Source organism: Genypterus blacodes, unplaced genomic scaffold (genome assembly GCF_046128005.1).
Source record: "Genypterus blacodes isolate CSIRO-AG114 ecotype Tasmania unplaced genomic scaffold, CSIRO-AGI_Gbla_v1 ptg000053l_1, whole genome shotgun sequence".
NCBI classification, from domain to species: Eukaryota; Metazoa; Chordata; class Actinopteri; order Ophidiiformes; family Ophidiidae; genus Genypterus; species Genypterus blacodes.
Window position 1 is genome coordinate 2,077,518 of NW_027466865.1, and position 17,583 is coordinate 2,095,100.

Genomic DNA, 17,583 nt, shown 5'->3' on the forward strand with positions numbered 1-17,583 from the left:
TGTTGTAGAAGTAGTATATACTATTTAGCCTGAAAGTAATTTTGACTTAAAAATAAAAATAAAATGAAAACTGACTTTCTACAGGAAAAGAAAGATAGAATATTTGGATGCCCATGATAAATTGAAGCTTTGTCTTTAAATCACACAGATGAAAATTAATTAAAGTTTAAAACATGTTGCTCCTTTGCAGCTATTATAATCAACTGAGATTTGTACTTGATATCAACAACTCATTCATGTGAAAAAATATGACATTAAATGAATCACAGTTGGTGCTGTATGTGCTAGGTTATACTAGAATGTGCACCTTTTTGAATATATTACTGTGCTAGTGTCTAGTGCCATTAATCTGAATAATCTTTTTGAACATTTCTGTCCAGACTTTCAGGATCAGTAAAGAACTACTATACAATGTTATTCTGTGATAACCTTTATCCTTTGAGGAAACATCTGTCTGATAGGACTGGTCTCCCCAACATCACAATGCACCCATCCACTGAATGCTTTAAGGTCATTTACAGTTATATCAACCAGACCACCTGAGTGACCATCAACTATGCCTCATTCATAGCAGATGCTAAGAATTTTGGATCCCTGAAAAGACTTCAAAAACTATCTCAGGCAGGCCCAATGGTCCCATCCCGTTTTGTGCACGAGACATTATGCAAATCCTTGTATACATCTATGACTGGCCAGACTTGCAGAAGAAGCTCAGAGCTCATTTCACTACATGTATGCACATATGTATTGGTATGTGACAAAAAAACCTCTCGTCAAAGGTCATTTTACACCACAGAGTCTTCATGGCCTCCATATCGTTATTGTGGATTTTCCCGACAGCCCCTGAATGCAGCACAATGACAGGGTGTCTCTGAGCAGGGAGAGCAGAACACTCACACGCATACACACGCTCAGCTAGAAGTGAAAGTGAGAGAACAGAGGGAGTAACGACAGTATAGAAAGAGAAGAAAAAAGGAACGTGTGCTCAGGGGAATAAGATGAAACAGTGAGACATTCAAACCGCGAAGTAGATTTGTGTGTTTCCTGTTTCTCACTTTGACTTCAGTCGCTCTTTAAATGTCCTGGATCCGGTGACAGCCTCAACTCACAACGACCGACTGAGAAAATGGTGAGAAAATAAGCATTATTCTCGAGTTTTCTTTTAAATATGCTATGAGGATTGCGACAGTGTTGAAGATAAATGTACAGAGAGAGAAAGTAACACAGAAGAAAGACCGTTCTTAGCAAGAAAAGACTGTTGAGTCGTCGCGTTTACCCTTCAATATCTGTGGGCAAAGTCCCCTACGGTTATTTGTAGGTAAACACGACACCATGTCCAAATAAACTCCTCCATTTTAAATAGTAACAAATATAAAAATTTGATAGAAAAATACAGGAGTGAACATATTAATATACGATGTGCAACTTTTCTTTATAAACTAAATTAAACTGTTGTGGTTTGGACCCTGATTGGTCAGTGAACGTCTCTTGGTTTATTGACACATTTATTATCTCTTCCAAGGAGGTTGTGTTTCTCTGTTAGAAGGATATAAAATGTATTGGTGGAGGTACTTTCTCCCTTTCAGTTGCTTTCTAATATCTTTCATCACGATCATAATAATATAAATATGCAGAATAATGCTAGCCAGTAAAAAAAATACATCCATAAAGTTCACAGTATTTACTTCCTGTTTCTTGCCATTTTAATAACCATATGCTCTGATTCCGTTTCAGACACACTCAGCTCATCTGAGTTACCTGAGAACACAAAGCCTTTATTATGAAGTAACACCATGTCTTTGGGGTTTTTTGCTGGTTACAAAGTCACACAGTCCTTAGACCGTTGAACATGAGGTTGTGCCTGAAAGATAGATATCAACACCCTATTACGTTATGTGAGTGTGGTTGCCCTCAAATGTGCCAGCTGGAGTGATCCAGACAGCAGGGAGGGAGTAAGGGAAGCAAGGAAGGAAACAAGGAGGGGAATTGGAATGGGCAGCAGTTCCTGTGACAAGCTGTCGCCGGCTGAATTTTAAACAGACTGTTGTTCAACAATTACAACCATGTGTTGGACTATAAATGGCTGATGGGCTTTAATCAATATCCATCAGTAATAACAAGTATTGGAACCAGGTTTATTCTTATTGGTTTACAAGCCCATTGTGCATTTGCAACTTGGAAACATGCATTGCTTACAGATGCCTTTACAGGAAGTCAGAGTGAATGAAGAACAAATTCAAGATGCTGAAGTCTGTTGTTCTGTCTGTTGGTTTCCTGTCACATAACTTCAGAAAAACAGGTTTCCTCTCCTGCCCTCAAAGGTTAAGGAGAAAGCTGTCAGAATACAAATGGTTGTGGGTTCAAACGTCTCAGTAAATATCCTGCTCGGGGGGCTTATCAGTCTGGTGTGGCAGAGGGCGGGAGCAGCTTTTTTTCTGAGCACAAGGGTGCCAAGGCTATTTCATATTAGGAGTTGAGGCAAGCAGCTGCTCAGCTGTTTCAATGCTTTTGCCTTTGTGATGAGAGAAAACCAGCCTCACTACATGCTGATTGTGTCAAGTGCACGTCAGTGCTTGTTCATGCTTTCACAAGCCCTACCTGTTTTACTGCCAGCCCGTGTTGGGGAAATGACTTTGAATAATAATAATTACTTTGGTTGATTACGTGCTTTAAATTTGTCTCTGTAAATCTGCTTGTACTCTAAACCCCATGAGAGACGTTCTACACTTTGGACTGATGAGTGTCATCATTGTATTAAGATACAACACTAAACGTTTAGGAAACATTGGGCCATTCTGATCTGTATCAGGCAGGCTAAGGTTACATTCTTTCAATTGGCAGCAAGTTGAAGACGTTAGAATTTGTCCAAGAAATCGACAGATTAGATAAATGATGCTTTATAACAGAAAGTAACCAATAACTGAGACATTCCAACTGCTGCAAAGAAATCTGTATCCTCTAACCTGCAGGACCACATCTTATTACTAAACCTTGCCTCAGTCATTTCTCTTCATCTTTTTTCAAAATTAAACCAAGGACCTCAGGAAAGTAGGATGTCACTGTTGTTACGGCTCACTCCTTCTCGACATGCTTCTTCTTTTTTGTTTCGTTTCCCTCACAGGTGGCATGGTCTAAGTTTGAACTAGTTCCTCCTCTTTCAATTTAGTCTCCATCTGCTCCTTTGCCTTTGTGTTGCTGCACTGTTCATCTCATAGATTACTTGAACATGTAAAGCAGGGGTGGGGAACCTCTGGCCCGCGGGGCCGTTTGGACTCTATTCGGCCCGCCCGATTCGGCCCACTACCGGCAGATCACTCCGCAAATTAGGAACATTTAACCTCATGAGACGACTTATTATGTAGAACTGGAATCCTCCCGGCGTCGTTCTTTCTGAGTGAATTAGTCCAGTGATCACGATCGAGTCAATAAGCTGTTAAATTCCTTCATTGAGAGACATAATTGGAGGACCATTGGACTGCCTTGGCGTAGGTATGCACTCTCTGAGAGCGTTCCAGTTGATGTGTGGTGGTGGTGGTTTCGTCTGTTCAGCCATGGCGGTTTTCATTAGTCTTCTTTTTATCTCTTAACATCAACTCACTTCACCAGCATTTCCCGAATGTCAAGAAATGTTGCACCACAAAATCATGCTTGTACTCGTCCATCTCTCTTTTTAAATACCTATCCAGCAAACACAAAACATGACCGCACCCGTCCTCAGTATGTCTCTCATTATCTGTCATCTGGACAGGAGAATGGGAAGAGCCGCCTGCAGAGGGCCCAGGAGGACGTGGATGAGGTGAAGGTAATAATGCTGGATAACCTGAACAAGGCCGATGAGAGATCTGGCAAACTGGGAGAACTGGAAAACAGGGCTGATCAGCTGCTGGAAAAGGTGAGCAAGTGTCACATCACGTATGTTCTGCCAGTCTTCTCAGTGGACAAGGAGAATTACTGGGCCAGATAGCACACGAAGAGTCTTTCCACAAAACCAGGAAATGTCATATTGATGCCTATAAATACACCTTAGGTGGAGCTGGAGAGGAAAACAAATGTACAATTTACATCCTGATTGTGTTTTATGGGCTTATTTTTAGAAAGGTATTTCCTATTGTTTCCTAAGATGAATGAAGCGAGCTTGTCTCCCTGGGTATGACAGAGCGAGCGCAGGACATGCCACGAGGCAAATGTCCATCCAGGGGGTCGGCAAGTGGGTCACCTCTTTCCCACATCACTCTGAGGCTGTTACATCACACTGTGGGCCGGTTCACAGACCTAAAAAAGAGAGAAGACTGTTTTTCAAAGTTTGCTCTGTGGGGACTTGGAGGAGAAAAAGGTTTCAATGCCTGATGAATAAAACTTTGCAGACAGATTATTTATCATTCACTTGTCATCAATATGCATGAGTTTATAGATGTGTGTCATAGCTGAACTGTGACATTATAATCATAACTGTATGACACAGTGGGGAAGGGAATCAGTCTTTGCTCCAACAGCATTATGATGCTGTCAGTGAGTCTCATTCAGCAATCGGTGACCACTGATTTGGATTGATGACCAAAGGTTTCATCCATAGACTTCTTAATATACTTCCATTTGGGAGAATAATAAACTGTAAAACTGGCTCTTGTGGTTAATTTAGGGTTCCAATCCACCCTATTGAAAGCCCTAGATATGAAACAACCCAAATTCACACACTTAATGATATAAATAATGTTTTTGCCTCTGTTGTGTTTTTATTTCCAGAGCAAAGCCTTTGAAAAGACCTCAAAACAGGTGAAGGAAAAGAAAAGATGGGAAAATATGAAGACGAAAGTGGTGCTGATTGGCATCGCAGTGACCGTAGCAGTCGTCCTCATTATAGTCATCATTTGTGTCAGCATAAACTCCTAGATTGAGCCATGAATGAAGGACAAAACAGTGGGACTGATGGATGTCAAGCGAGGAGTGAGGAGTACAAAATATGGGATTGACTGAATCAACCCCATTTCAAGCATCTGCTTATGTGAGGTATTTCTGTTTTAGAGGCATTTTTAGGTGTCAGCAGGTCTTCAGGTGATATGGTACCATCAACAGCTGCTTCTGTTTCCTATTTTAAGTTTTCTTTTTTGCTTTTGCCAAGCCAAGATTAAAAGGACACAAAATCACAAAATGTTATTCTTTTTAAGTGATCATCCTCCCACTAGATGATAAGCGGAGGGATGATGGATGGATGGATGGGTCCTCCCTCCCAAATTGATGTATTGTTGAATGCTGGAGCATTCATCTAGACGCCATAGAGACAGAAATAGACTTTTTACTTGCAACTTGCTATCATTGAAATTTCTTTAAATTGGATTCAAGTAATGATGTGCATCCTGATTGCTTAATTTGTGTACAGTGTACAAAATATTGCTGCTGCAGAATCACTTGTAACTTGTCTTAATTTCTTTTGTGTTTATCTTCAATTTTGTATTGTAGATTGTTTTCGGTATTACATTCATTACTAAATATTAGTTAAAATGTAATGTCCTGTAGAAAAGACCATAAAACATTTGCAAAACCATGTGTAGGTGTCAAAAATAATGATTTTGACGTGTTTTCATGAGGTGGAGGAGGAAAATGGACACCAGAGAATGAATGGTAATAAACAGTACACATTATACCCAATATCTTTAAATCTTATGTTTGCAGTATGAACCCAACCTCAGTGGACTTTGAGTGACCCAGTTTGCTCCACATGGCTCTGGTATGTTGTAGCTGATATATATTTGGCTCCTGCTGGCCACATGTCCACACATGTTAGAAAACTGTTGCCTATTCAATTTATCATGATTAATACATAAGTAATCCTTCTGGTGAGCCGGTAAGAGGTAAGAGGACCAGTGTGTGTGTGTGTGTGTGTGTGTGTGTGTGTGTGTGTGTGTGTGTGTGTGTGTGTGTGTGTGTGTGTCTGTCTGTCTGTCTGTGTCTGTCTGTGTCTGTGTGTCTGTGTCTGTGTCCGTGTCTGTGTTTACGCACTGGACTTCAATCCATAGCGGGGTGAAACATCTCCAAAACTGAGCCAGATAATGTGGCGTGAAGATACACTCCAAGAAAGTGAAGTGCTCTCAAAGTAGTGAGTGTGACAAGATTCATGATGATGATGATGTTATTGATCATTATGATGTGACATCTTAATGATGATGTAATCCATTCACGTCTGCCATCTCCCATTGTAAAATGTTCATAATTGAATTCTTGCAAATAAAAAAAACAACATAAATGATGTATGACAGCCCCCCTGTGCACGTGCTGTATGTGAGCCATTGTGAGGAAGCCAGTTCAGGACATGCGAGAAGTCTGTTCCCCGCTGTGATTGGACAGATCGTACCACGTGACACTCACCATGTCACTCCCGGAAGAATGACAAGTGTTTACTGTTGCTAGCGGTCAAGGTAAGCCTCGCTTATTAGAAAAGTCTAGTCTGCTTAATAAGCGGGTAATATTTCCCCTGAAATATAGTTGTCATAAAAAGCTCTTTATTGTTTGTGAATTCTAGGTGCGTAATGTGAATAAATCCGTAATGTACGGTTGCGGTATTGAAGATAGTCTTAGTGATGTAGCGGTTAGCCTGTTAGCCGAAGCGGTACTCTCTTTACCAAACTCCTCCAAAAAATATTGCCTATTTCTGTTTGTATTTGTCCCCAAACGGCCCAAATCTTTCCTGTAGCAGTGAACAGTACAGTATCAGTACTGACAAGATGCTGTGTTTGTCACGTCAAATCACTTTGTTACACTAACTTTTTAGCTTGATTACTTGGTGCTCGCCGATCCTCATTTCTGTTTCCTCTGCTGTCTTAATGTTGTTTTAGTTTGACGCTGGTTCGCCACTTTGTATTGTCAGAGTGTTATTCTCAGGGCAGTATTATCAGTGTCAGTGTGTATGTTGTCTTTATATTAATTTGCGTAAATCAAATGTCAAGAGCCAGGCAGTCAATAGTGACTCTGAACTGAACTCTCCACACAGTTATGTTGATATAAATCCGACAGCACAGTCTGGAATGGCGTCATACTTTGAAGAACATGACTGTGAGCCCACCAACCCAGAGGAACAGTATCGTCAGAATGCTCTGCTAGAACTGGCGAGGTGAGGTCACAGTAACTCCAACTTTACACTGATACCATCTTGATCGAGAGCTTTGACGTGTGTGTGTGTGTGTGTGTGTGTGTGTGTGTGTGTGTGTGTGTGTAAGAGTAGGTCTTTAATGCAGGGTCTGGACATTGTTGACTCGGGGGCCTTTGACTTGTCAGACTGGGACCAACGTCTTCCTCCTCCAGCTGCCAAAACTGCAGTTCAGACCCTCTCTGTGGTCATTATTTCCCCCGAGCAAGCAGGTGACACACTTACGTTCAGCTTTAACACCACAATGATCATTTCAGTTCATGTAATGAGTCTAGACGAGAAAGAGATCATCGTGTTTCTGTCAGTAACTAAGTTGAGCTCCAGTATCAAACATGGGGCTGCTCTTAGTTTGAGTGTCTGCAGTTTGACTTTATGAATCCAGAATGTGGACTGTGGTGACTTTGGAGCCGTGCACGCAGGCCTCACCGGCTCCCCCCGGGTTAGTGAAGTTAGAGGGACGTCAGACGGTGTCTTTATTCCAACAGACAAAGGTGTGAAGTGTCCCGTGTGTTTGCTGGAGTTTGAGGAACAGGAGACGGTTCGAGAAATGCCTTGCAAGCATCTTTTCCACTCGGGATGTATCCTGCCCTGGCTGGGAAAGGTAAGGGAATGTGGTCATTTGTAATTCAGATGTCCATTCTGCATCAGACATGGAAGACATGAAGTGGAACTGTGCAGTGTCTCAGTGTGTGTGTGTTTGTTAATTGTAGACAAACTCCTGTCCGCTGTGCCGACTTGAACTACCAACAGACAATCCAGAATATGAGGAGTTTAAAAAAGACAAGGTGAGTGTGTCGCATACATCCTGGTCCTCTTAAGTGTTCTTTGAAGACGGCGTCAGTTCCCCAGTGTCCCTCAGCTGATTTGTTTCTTTTTCTGAATGTCCTCCAGGAGAGAAGAAAACAGAGAGAGCACAGGCTGGTGGACCTTCATCAAGCCATGTACACATGACAGCTGAGACAACACATCAGCGCTGTGGTGCAGCTCATGGCGTCGGGCTCTACAGTGACATTTTTTTACCCTGAAAACCCTGAAGGCTGCAGGAGAGACACTGGCTTCGGGATCCGATTCAAAAGGCCCTCAGCATTTTTGGAATCTCAACTAGGATAAAGGCACATTCTTGATTAGGCAGCATGGACTCAAGTGTTTTTTGTTTGAACGCTGTAGCACACACACACGCGTGTCATTTACACCACTTGGTACACATTCCCAAATTTGTCTTCCCCCCCCCTCTCCTCACACATGTGACATATCAGATTAGCATCGCAGACCTTTAAAGATGCTTCAGAAAGCAATAATTTATGACATTAGTTCAGTCTTGTCTTATCCACACAGCAGAGACTAAACCCTCAGTTTTTTGCATTTGGGTTGTTTCAGGACCAAACTGTTGAAGAGGTGAAACAGGCTTTCTAAGAACAATGAATACACACATTGGAATTGGGGATCAATACCTGTAGTGTAAATGTAGCCAGAGAGAGGAGAAGCACCTCCACAATTTAACAAACAAAGCAGATATATACTTATTTTGGTTTAAGGGATAGAAACACGTATGTGAGTAGAAGATAATGAAGGAGAAACTCAGTCCCCTATGCAGATGAGATTTTATTCATATGTAAGTTCAGTGTCGTCTTCAGAGTCTTGTTTTAGTGTTTGTTCACCCTAATTGTATTTTTGGGAAAATTCTTTTTCTTACCTCAAATGTAATTCATTCTCAAACGGGATGAAGATTGATTTCTGAGAAAGCATCTCTTTGTTGAACAGTCATGTCCAATAGTTTGGACCACAACAGATTCAACACAGGACTGATCTGCTTTGCTCCGATTTTAAACCAGTAGATTATAGGAAATCAATCATTTGTCACGTGTAAGATTTGACGCCTTGATCTGCCAAAACCGGTCTCCAAATCTGATCGATACAAAATCACCGGTGTTCCATTATAATTAACAATAGATTTGGTATACTAATCCGAGGCCAGGCTGTCTGTGTAGATTTGTTCTATTTTGCTCTTATGTATGAAGCATGTTTGAAATATATGTCCTGTGTTGGAGAAACACACATTTTGAAAGTGCTTCACACAGTTCATGCATTTACCTTTTTTAAATATTTGAATATAAATCTTTGGCAAAAAAATATCTAAATAAGAGAAAAAATCATATCTGCATTGATTTGTTGTTGTTTTTCAGGAATTTCCTTTCGTATATATAATGTTTGCAAACTCAGGAAATATGACACTTGAATATGACGCTGATTCTGTGTTGTTGTTGTTTTCTGGAGTTTAAGACCCGTCGCCTTTTCCTCATTGGGTTTCCCTTAAAGAAAGAGGCTGCAGCTGAACATGGGGACTTGGATTAAGTTACAATTTAAAAAAGATGAGGTGAACAAAGATGATACCAATGTCTGTGTGAGACAAAGAAAGAAGGCTTAGATCATATGAGCACTCCAGTGTACTTCTGTTAATGTTTCTATCACAGAACAGGAAATCACATATGAAACATTCACTTCACTCAAAACAGGACACCAATGTAAATTCCAGAGTAGATTTAAATCTGTTCTGCAGCACGAGACAAAGAGACTATTCACACATGCTATGATGAATGATTCACACTTTTTCTGTTAGAGCAGAATAAGTGTTGTGCCATATTGTCACTTCACTTAAAGTTTATACTGGCCCAGATCCAGTAATGTGCTTACATCATCAACATGTTTACATACGTGTATGGCGCTTTGTGATGCAAAACATGTTGATTCCTGCTCCAGCTGCTAAAACTGCTGTTCAGATCCTTGCTGTTGTGATTGGTGACACAGATTTACACTCCTGTAATTCCACTTAATCATCGTCAATAAAACGTCACAAATAATGACACTGCAGGTTCTCCGATGCCAAAACAATGTTTACAAAGTGCTCCATCAAAATATGTGAAGGCAGGGAGGATTTGGTGTAAATGAGGAATGGATCAAAACATGTTGGAAACCTTTATTTCACATTTAAGCAACATGAAACTTTACAAACTCATGACATATAATGATAAATAGCTCACTAAAGCTTTAGGGGTCCCAGGGCCATCCAAGTTGGAAACACAGCTGTCCTCTAGGTGGCAGTAGTCAACTTTAATTTGCGCTTCTACAGTTTGGTGTCATTTTCAACATACTTCACTGCAAGACTGATACAAAAGTTGGAAACCAGTAGGGTCGACCTTGACTTGATTGACTGCTGCTGCTGCTGCTGATGCACTTTGCACTCTCCAGGTATATTTTATTATTGGATGCTGGTGCTCGGCTAAGAGTTTAATAAAATTGTGCAACAACAGGACCTGCCTCATCTCTGCTCTCTCTTGTTAACAAAGCTGTTTTGAATCCCATGTTGTGATCTACTGTAAATGGGAACCACAAGTTAAAAATATGCATCGTTCATATTTCTGAGATGCAGTTTGCATTTGTCATTAACCTAAAACCGTTATAAAGTACAGTTCAATTTAACTGAAAGAGGTCAATATAACTAAATTAAGGTTTTGTTGTCAACTTAAATGTCACCACATCAGAATTATAGAGCAATTCTAATTAAAGAGCAATTTAAAATGTGTTCTTTTAATATTGAGATCATTAAAAAAGCCATAAATACCTAAATTAAACCATTAAATTGATTATGAGTTACACAGATCCAACAGCTTGGTTCATTTGATCACCTAAATCGACATGAAAGGAGTGAAACGTGTTGTCTCCCTTCAAAACGTGTCAATATTTACAATACTTACATTTTACATTATATTTACAACACGTCACAAGACAATGTTCCTCTGTAGGTTAAGGTGGCCGTGCAGGAGTCACAGTCCCCACAAGGGGGCAGTGACTCCTCCTGAAAGTGATGACAAGTCTGACCAGCAACTGCAGAAAACAATTGATGTACATTATTGCTGCTCACACTTTAACCAGACTGGACTGAGAATAATTCAACAATGTGACTCTGGTGCAACTTGGGACACATTTGATGAGCAATGCTGATATTCCAAAGGGCTCACTGGTTTCATCTTGTCACCATGTTTGATTTTTTTGGTGAGTCATGATGTTTCCAGCCTAATTTTGAAGGATGGTTGTCATAATTTGAAGGACTCTGTGTCATGGACACATTGTGGTACAGTCTGATGTGCTCATCCGTAGGCTTTGCAGTAAAAAGACTATTTGATATATAATCTTCCTCACAAAGCAGAGAGGAACAATCTGTCTGTCCGCAACATGTCTCAACATCAACACATTTCCGTAGAAAGGGCAAGTTTGCCATGTTTTCTGCCTCAGTCTCAGAAAAGCACTGACTCACCTCACTCACTAGGATTTCATGAAAATCACAATTTACAGCCTGTCCTGTCTGACGTAACCCGTGAACACCTCTGTCCTGCCCGTTTGGATTGCCTTCCTGAAGCAAACAGGCCAGAGCTTGGTGGGTCTGACATAGCTGCAGAGGTGCATCATCAGGGTCATCGCCTTTTATGATGTAGTCAAGATAATATGGCTGCAGAGAAACATCCTGGTGCTGTGTGTGGTGGCTAACATATTCTGTTTCTGAATCTAGAGCTGACAGTTTGATGATGAGATGACTGAAAGATGGCAGAGACATGTCTTCATGTAGGTTCTCATCTGAGGAGGCTGTGGGTTTTGGTCCAATCATAATGGGGCTTTTCTCTCCCAGTACATCTGTAACCTGAAAGTCTTGAATGTCCAGGGTGCTTCTCTCTGCCAGTTTCTTTAAGGATATCAAGTACTGCCGATTAAAACATAGCAAATGCAACAACCAGCTGAGGTGAAAACAATAAATCCATCTGCTTCCTTGCTTCAGCAGCGCTGTGCACACTGAGTGAACACATGCGTTTTAGATGTATCGGCTAAACCCAGTTTTTGTTTGCGAAAAAGTGTGAAATCTCATTTAAAAAGCAGCTTACCTGTTTATTTGTGTTTAAAAGCCATTGTCCTGTTGTACTGCAGCGAGGGTTGGAGACTAAGTAAGACTTGTGCCTGCACACAGACGTCAGTGTGTTAAGTTCTACTTGTATGTATGATCTGATTGTTTTGGTCACTGTAATTATTGAGTTTCAAACTAATATTGCTTCACACACAAAAATGACTCTGCCTCTTCCTCCCTCATGGCAAACAAATGAAAGACCAATTGTTTTGTATTCATGTGTTAAACACTGTCAGATGTGAAATGATCTATAAAAGCTCACAGCGTCATGTAGAAGACGACAGCCACCGTCACAAAGACGAGCAGCACCACCAGAGGAGCAGCTGTGACCGCAGCTGTAACCTCACCTGAGAGAAAAGAATCACAATTTAACAACTCATATATAATCAATAAATGGATGGGTGAATGTTCTGTGTAACACAAATCCTATTTTCTCCAACCAGCATGTTTAGTATTAGCTGATATTTCTATTAGATGGCATTTAGATTGCATATTATTGCTTCACTAGATGTTTAATTTACTTATTCCTAAAGCTGAAGGTTTGGAGATAACTTTGTATGTTCATTCACGAGGAAAACTCACCCACAGTCGTGATAACAATGATGTCCATGGAAACATTACCGGCCAACAGGATGAGCGAATACTCAGTGTTGGGTGTGAGGTTGAGGAAAGTGTGCTGCCTTTGGTCCGGCCACAGCTGCACGGCTGCAGAGGAGAGAGCAGGACGGAGAGACACTGAAATACTGGAAATCTATTATCTAGATGCAGTATTTAACATTTCCTGGAATTCAGTCATTCAGGCTCGAATGACAAAGTTGGGAAGGTGATGAAAATTTGTCAAAACATGTGCAATGATCCATCCAACCTTTAAATTCAAAATCACTACATACAAGGAAAAAGTGATAAATGAAAATGATGTGCTAATATATAGATTTGCCCATATGTATGTCTGTGTTTGTCTTATTTTCAGATTATTCTTATGTCCTGTTAGAGTGTGAAATTACATTGGAGGAGAAAGAATGCATGCAAAAATCCTGCGGTGCAAAATCAGGCATTAAATTGAAACAAAGTAAAGATTCACAGTTTTGAGTGAAAACACTGATGTCCTACTTTGTCTGTGTGAGCCTCGTCTCAGCATCACGTCGTATCTGTCCACTTTGCTTCCTCCAGTGCTCTTCCTCTGCCACGTCCACACTGCTGTCACTGTGGTTTCGGTCTTACCCACCACCTTCAGCCTCACTGCTTCTAACAGAGCTGAAGAAACACATGGAAACATCTCAACAACTAAAATTAGAATTTTCTACTTTAAAACTGGATCTTGATGGGACTTTGCCACCAAATTCCAAATACTAATAAATTCCAAAAAGCACAAAGGCACTGCAGTTGCTTTACAAATTGCAGCTTTGTGCAGGATCAAGATCATACACAACTTCTGCAATGATTTATATGTGTATTTGTTAGCTGCTGCTTACCTCCATGCTGTAAACTGGCAGGCAGTGACAGAGGAGGGCCACAGTGGAGGCTGAGCACAGGGAAAACACTGATGATGTAGGATCGCTCAGGCTCAAGATGCTCTACAAACACACCACAAGTTAAACAAATGCAGAGTGAAAACACTTATTTACATGAACAGGCCACATACAAACACACAGTATTATTTACGACCAGGCTCTTATTTGAGAATTTCAGATTTAACACAGACTTTGTGAAGAGAGTGCAGCCATATTCAGATCCGCATGCAATTGATGAAATCAGACTGTAAGATATGTGTGTGATTGGTTTGGTGTGCAGTGTATCATAGCGTCTTCATGTGTGGAAAAGGAAAATCGATTTTTGAATGATTTGGTTGTCAAGCGTTGGGCCTGATTTTGTTGATTTTGTACAAAAGTCTGACAGAATAAGATCATCCTGTCCTCCTGCATCAGCAGTACCACCATAAGTGAGATCACTTTGTTGTTTGGTGTTATTATATATACCTCGTAGGAGCACTGAGGTGGTGGCGCCATCCACTCGAGTCCAGTGGCTAGAGGGCAGATTCAGCTCGGCTCTCCACCGGATGGCAAAATGACTGACAGGCAGAGTAGAGGGAGCGGCTGACTGACTGGAAGCCCATTGGACCAGAAGGCCTCTTTCAGCCCGAACAGAGCGGGAAACCCACAGGTGTTTTACTGAAGGCAGAGCTGAGGTAAACAAAAACAGTGACATTTTGTAATTAGTGAAATCATTGAGACCATCAGCAGCATCCTACTTAAGAGCTCCCTCCTCTGCGTGAGTATTTGACAGAAAGAGTGAGAGTTGTGTTGCAATGTTTCATCTGAAAATTGTGACAGTGCTGCTTCCCTCTCAGGTTTTCATCCAGGATGTTGCCTAACTGAGTGCAGATAACCACTCAACCACCTCTTAGGCTGATAGGGTCGGTTTAAAAAGGCTGAGCAACAGGATGTGACATGGAAGACACCGTGATACTGTGGATTTGTCCGTATGCACATGCCGGAGAATGTACAGCCAATGTTCCTATTAAACGCTTCTGCTGTTATCAGAAGATCTGGATTGATGCCTGAGGAATTATGGAGCCAAGCAGGTTATGGGCAGAAATGGAAGGTTGGAAGACTAAATGTGGTCATGTGAAGGAATAAAGGCCGATATGTCAGATTTCAGGTTTAAAATCCTGTAAATTGCAGCATCCTCTCATGTCAGATGCACTCAATCTTCTCGTTTGAGTCGGCAGTTAGCGATGACGCACACTCCTTTGTGCAGGAAACACAGGTGCAGAGAACATCATATGATCACAGAGGCTTGATTGTCTAAGCACATTTGTCACCTGCGCAATGAAACAGCAAACTTATTTTGCTATAGAAAGTGAGAAGAAAACAAGGAGAGGGAAATCATAGCCTGCAGCACCTCTCCTCACCACTAGGCACTCATACGTGAAAAGAGAGAAGACACTTACTGTTCTCTGTGTGCGTGTTGATGCTGAGATATGTTGCAGGTCCTAAACCGGCCATGTTGTGAGCGTTAACCGTGACCATGCAGCGCCCCTCTTCCACCACTAGGCTTAGCTCTGGTTCTGTGACATTATGGATCTCTTTGCGCAACTTCTGTGTCTTCACAGGCTCGTAGCTCACCTGATAACCTATGAGTTGACCTCCGGCCTCATGGAGGTCAAGAGCCTGTGGAAAGAAGTTGTTTCATTTATAGCCACAACCTCCAAAGATGATCAGTGATACCAGAGGGGCTTTCTGTTGGAGAGAAAACCACACAAACACTTCCACAGTGTACCTTCCACATGAGATGAAGGTGAAATGATCCACTCGATGTATTCTTTTCCACTCTGTAACACACCACTGGACGTCTGGACGGCGCTAAGTTTAAAAGAAACAGCACAAAGTTAAGACTTGACTGAAGGACTCTGCATGACTTTGGCTCTGTGTGTGTGTCAGTCAGGCATTACCCCTCTGCAGCGTCCTCTCAGTGACCTCAGAGCTCCAGTGGCTCCAGCTGCCACTCTGCCCCCTACAGGCCACAGCGGCTGTGTAGACGGTGAAAGGCAGGAGGTGTTTTATTATGTAGACCAGCATCTGTCCCTGATGTGCAGGCACAGAAACAGCCTGGAATAAAGCAACAGCAACAAAGTAAAGAGAGACTTTCAAGAAACTCCTGAGCACTTAAAGTGTGAAACTCCCTCAAATATATGTTACTCCCACAGAACAAATGAAGACGTGTGCTGCATCCCATTTGTTTTGGTGATGGGGATACTATGCCTCCATTCCTCATGTAGAGTCATGGTGTGTGAACTACCTGAGACCAAGCGTCAGTGTTGTTTCGGTAGCGGAGTCGACAGATGCCATCACTGCTGCTTCTCCAGGACACAACAAGTGAGTCAACAGTGGAGTTAAGAGCCAGTAACACAGGTTGAGAGGGTTTAGCTGAGGAGGAGGAGGAGGATGAGGGAGGTGTAACATCTGATAGGCTCATAGATGAATCCTACATATGTGGCTGTGTGTCTTACCTATATTGTACAGGAGCACAGTATGAGGCTGGGACCAGATTTCACTCCTTGTGTTGTAGTTTCTTATCTTCACCGTCACGTTGAGGATGGCTGCTGCGTTGAGGACGCCCTCACAGGATAAAATTGTATCCTCACTGAAGAAGACGAGAAAGAAATGGATTTATACATTACATACATTTTTCTGTACAGTTCAAATAACCAAACAAAGATGATTTGAAACATGTGTTTGTACCAGTTGAAAGTAAGAAATCAAACAGGAAATAATTTGATCAGAATGTGTGTGTGTGTGCGTGTGTGCGTGTGTTTTACCTGCTGAAGATGAGAGAGCTGACGGTCTCAGTGTAAATGTTTGTCTTGTGTCTCCAGTGACACGTCACAGATTTTTCGGACATATGGTAGTAACAGGACATGTTCAGGTCCTCTGGAGGACACACACACACACACACACTGTCATCTGAGTGTGGACATAATCAAAGGTTATGCAAAATATGTAGAGGTAGGACGTTTTGTCACTAAGTAAAAGTAGCAAACCCATAAAGGAACAGCTTGTTTTCACACAGTGTGCATATCAAGGTTAAATGCTGAATAAAGAGACGTTTTCAGGAAGATAAGAAGAGACCACATGTGTCTCTGTGTGTGTGTGTGTGTGTGTGTGTGTGTGTGTGTGTGTGTGTGTGTGTGTGTGTTTGTGTGTATACCAAGTGTAGCTGTGGGTGGTGGGGGGCTACAGTCCCTGGCGAGAGTCACACACAAATGCTCATTTTCCTTGCACAGCTGCAGCTCAGAGTATCTCACCGTCAGCTCTGATACACAGTGAACAAAGACACAACTTTATATTTCTGCAATGATCAGCATCTGACTCACAAACAAACACATTATTCAGTTGAATTTTCACTTATATTTGCAAGGTGCTTGGTTTCAGATTTGGCTTTTACTAAACTGAACACACTCATATCTACCACATGGACACACGGTCACCTCACTCAGACATCATATAGAGGATTTAACATTTCAGGAAGTAAATGCAAAGAGACTCATGAAGCGGACTTACCGGGTGCGCACACTTGGAAAAAGCAAATTACGACCCAAACAGCAAGGTCCCATTTAGGATATCCAGAGATCATCGTGACCACGGGTCCAGGATTAAAATCAGGATTCACCCACAATTCCTACATCATCTGAACACCTAAAACCTCATTCATTTAGATAGAGAACAGGGCTCAGATGTTAGTTACTAAATGATGTTTTAGGTGATGCAAGAGGAAGCTGAAGATAAACTCAGCTCAGCCCTCTGAGCAACTGGGTTCTCTGTGGCCAGGAAATTGCTCCATATCTGCAACACACACACACACACGCATCAAATCTCTCTCTCTGTGTGTGTGTGTATGAGAGAGTGATCTTCCAAATGTACTTCATTAACTAATAAAATTACATATTAATAGATAATACATATCCTTTTTTACTTATAAATTAATAATTCTA

The 17,583-nt window shown here is 41.5% G+C and overlaps 3 protein-coding genes across 3 annotated transcripts; 2 read left to right on the top strand and 1 right to left on the bottom strand.

The window, feature by feature from the left end:
* Positions 1 to 867: 867 nt before the first annotated feature.
* vamp5 (vesicle-associated membrane protein 5) lies at positions 868 to 5,646 on the top strand. Its single transcript, XM_076150817.1, has 3 exons — positions 868 to 1,129; positions 3,749 to 3,892; positions 4,744 to 5,646. Exons 1-3 carry the CDS (start codon positions 1,127 to 1,129, stop codon positions 4,888 to 4,890), a joined length of 294 nt encoding a protein of 97 aa, XP_076006932.1. The 5' UTR covers positions 868 to 1,126; the 3' UTR covers positions 4,891 to 5,646.
* Positions 5,647 to 6,326: 680 nt separating this feature from the next.
* On the top strand, positions 6,327 to 8,272 carry rnf181 (ring finger protein 181). Its single transcript, XM_076150928.1, has 6 exons — positions 6,327 to 6,413; positions 6,986 to 7,105; positions 7,217 to 7,353; positions 7,627 to 7,742; positions 7,852 to 7,926; positions 8,033 to 8,272. The coding sequence occupies exons 2-6, from the start codon at positions 7,020 to 7,022 to the stop codon at positions 8,090 to 8,092; spliced, it is 474 nt and encodes a 157-aa protein (XP_076007043.1). The 5' UTR covers positions 6,327 to 6,413; positions 6,986 to 7,019; the 3' UTR covers positions 8,093 to 8,272.
* A 2,200-nt stretch (positions 8,273 to 10,472) lies between these two features.
* Positions 10,473 to 17,378, bottom strand: LOC143001363 (interleukin-6 receptor subunit beta). The gene is made up of 15 exons (XM_076150927.1): positions 17,153 to 17,378; positions 16,800 to 16,904; positions 16,411 to 16,522; positions 16,102 to 16,235; positions 15,891 to 16,018; positions 15,544 to 15,700; positions 15,372 to 15,454; positions 15,043 to 15,262; positions 14,069 to 14,272; positions 13,565 to 13,666; positions 13,203 to 13,346; positions 12,675 to 12,797; positions 12,355 to 12,439; positions 12,073 to 12,145; positions 10,473 to 11,876 (listed from the first exon to the last, which is right to left on the bottom strand). The coding sequence occupies exons 1-15, from the start codon at positions 17,223 to 17,225 to the stop codon at positions 11,163 to 11,165; spliced, it is 2,457 nt and encodes an 818-aa protein (XP_076007042.1). The 5' UTR covers positions 17,226 to 17,378; the 3' UTR covers positions 10,473 to 11,162.
* Between the last annotated feature and the right edge of the window lie 205 nt (positions 17,379 to 17,583).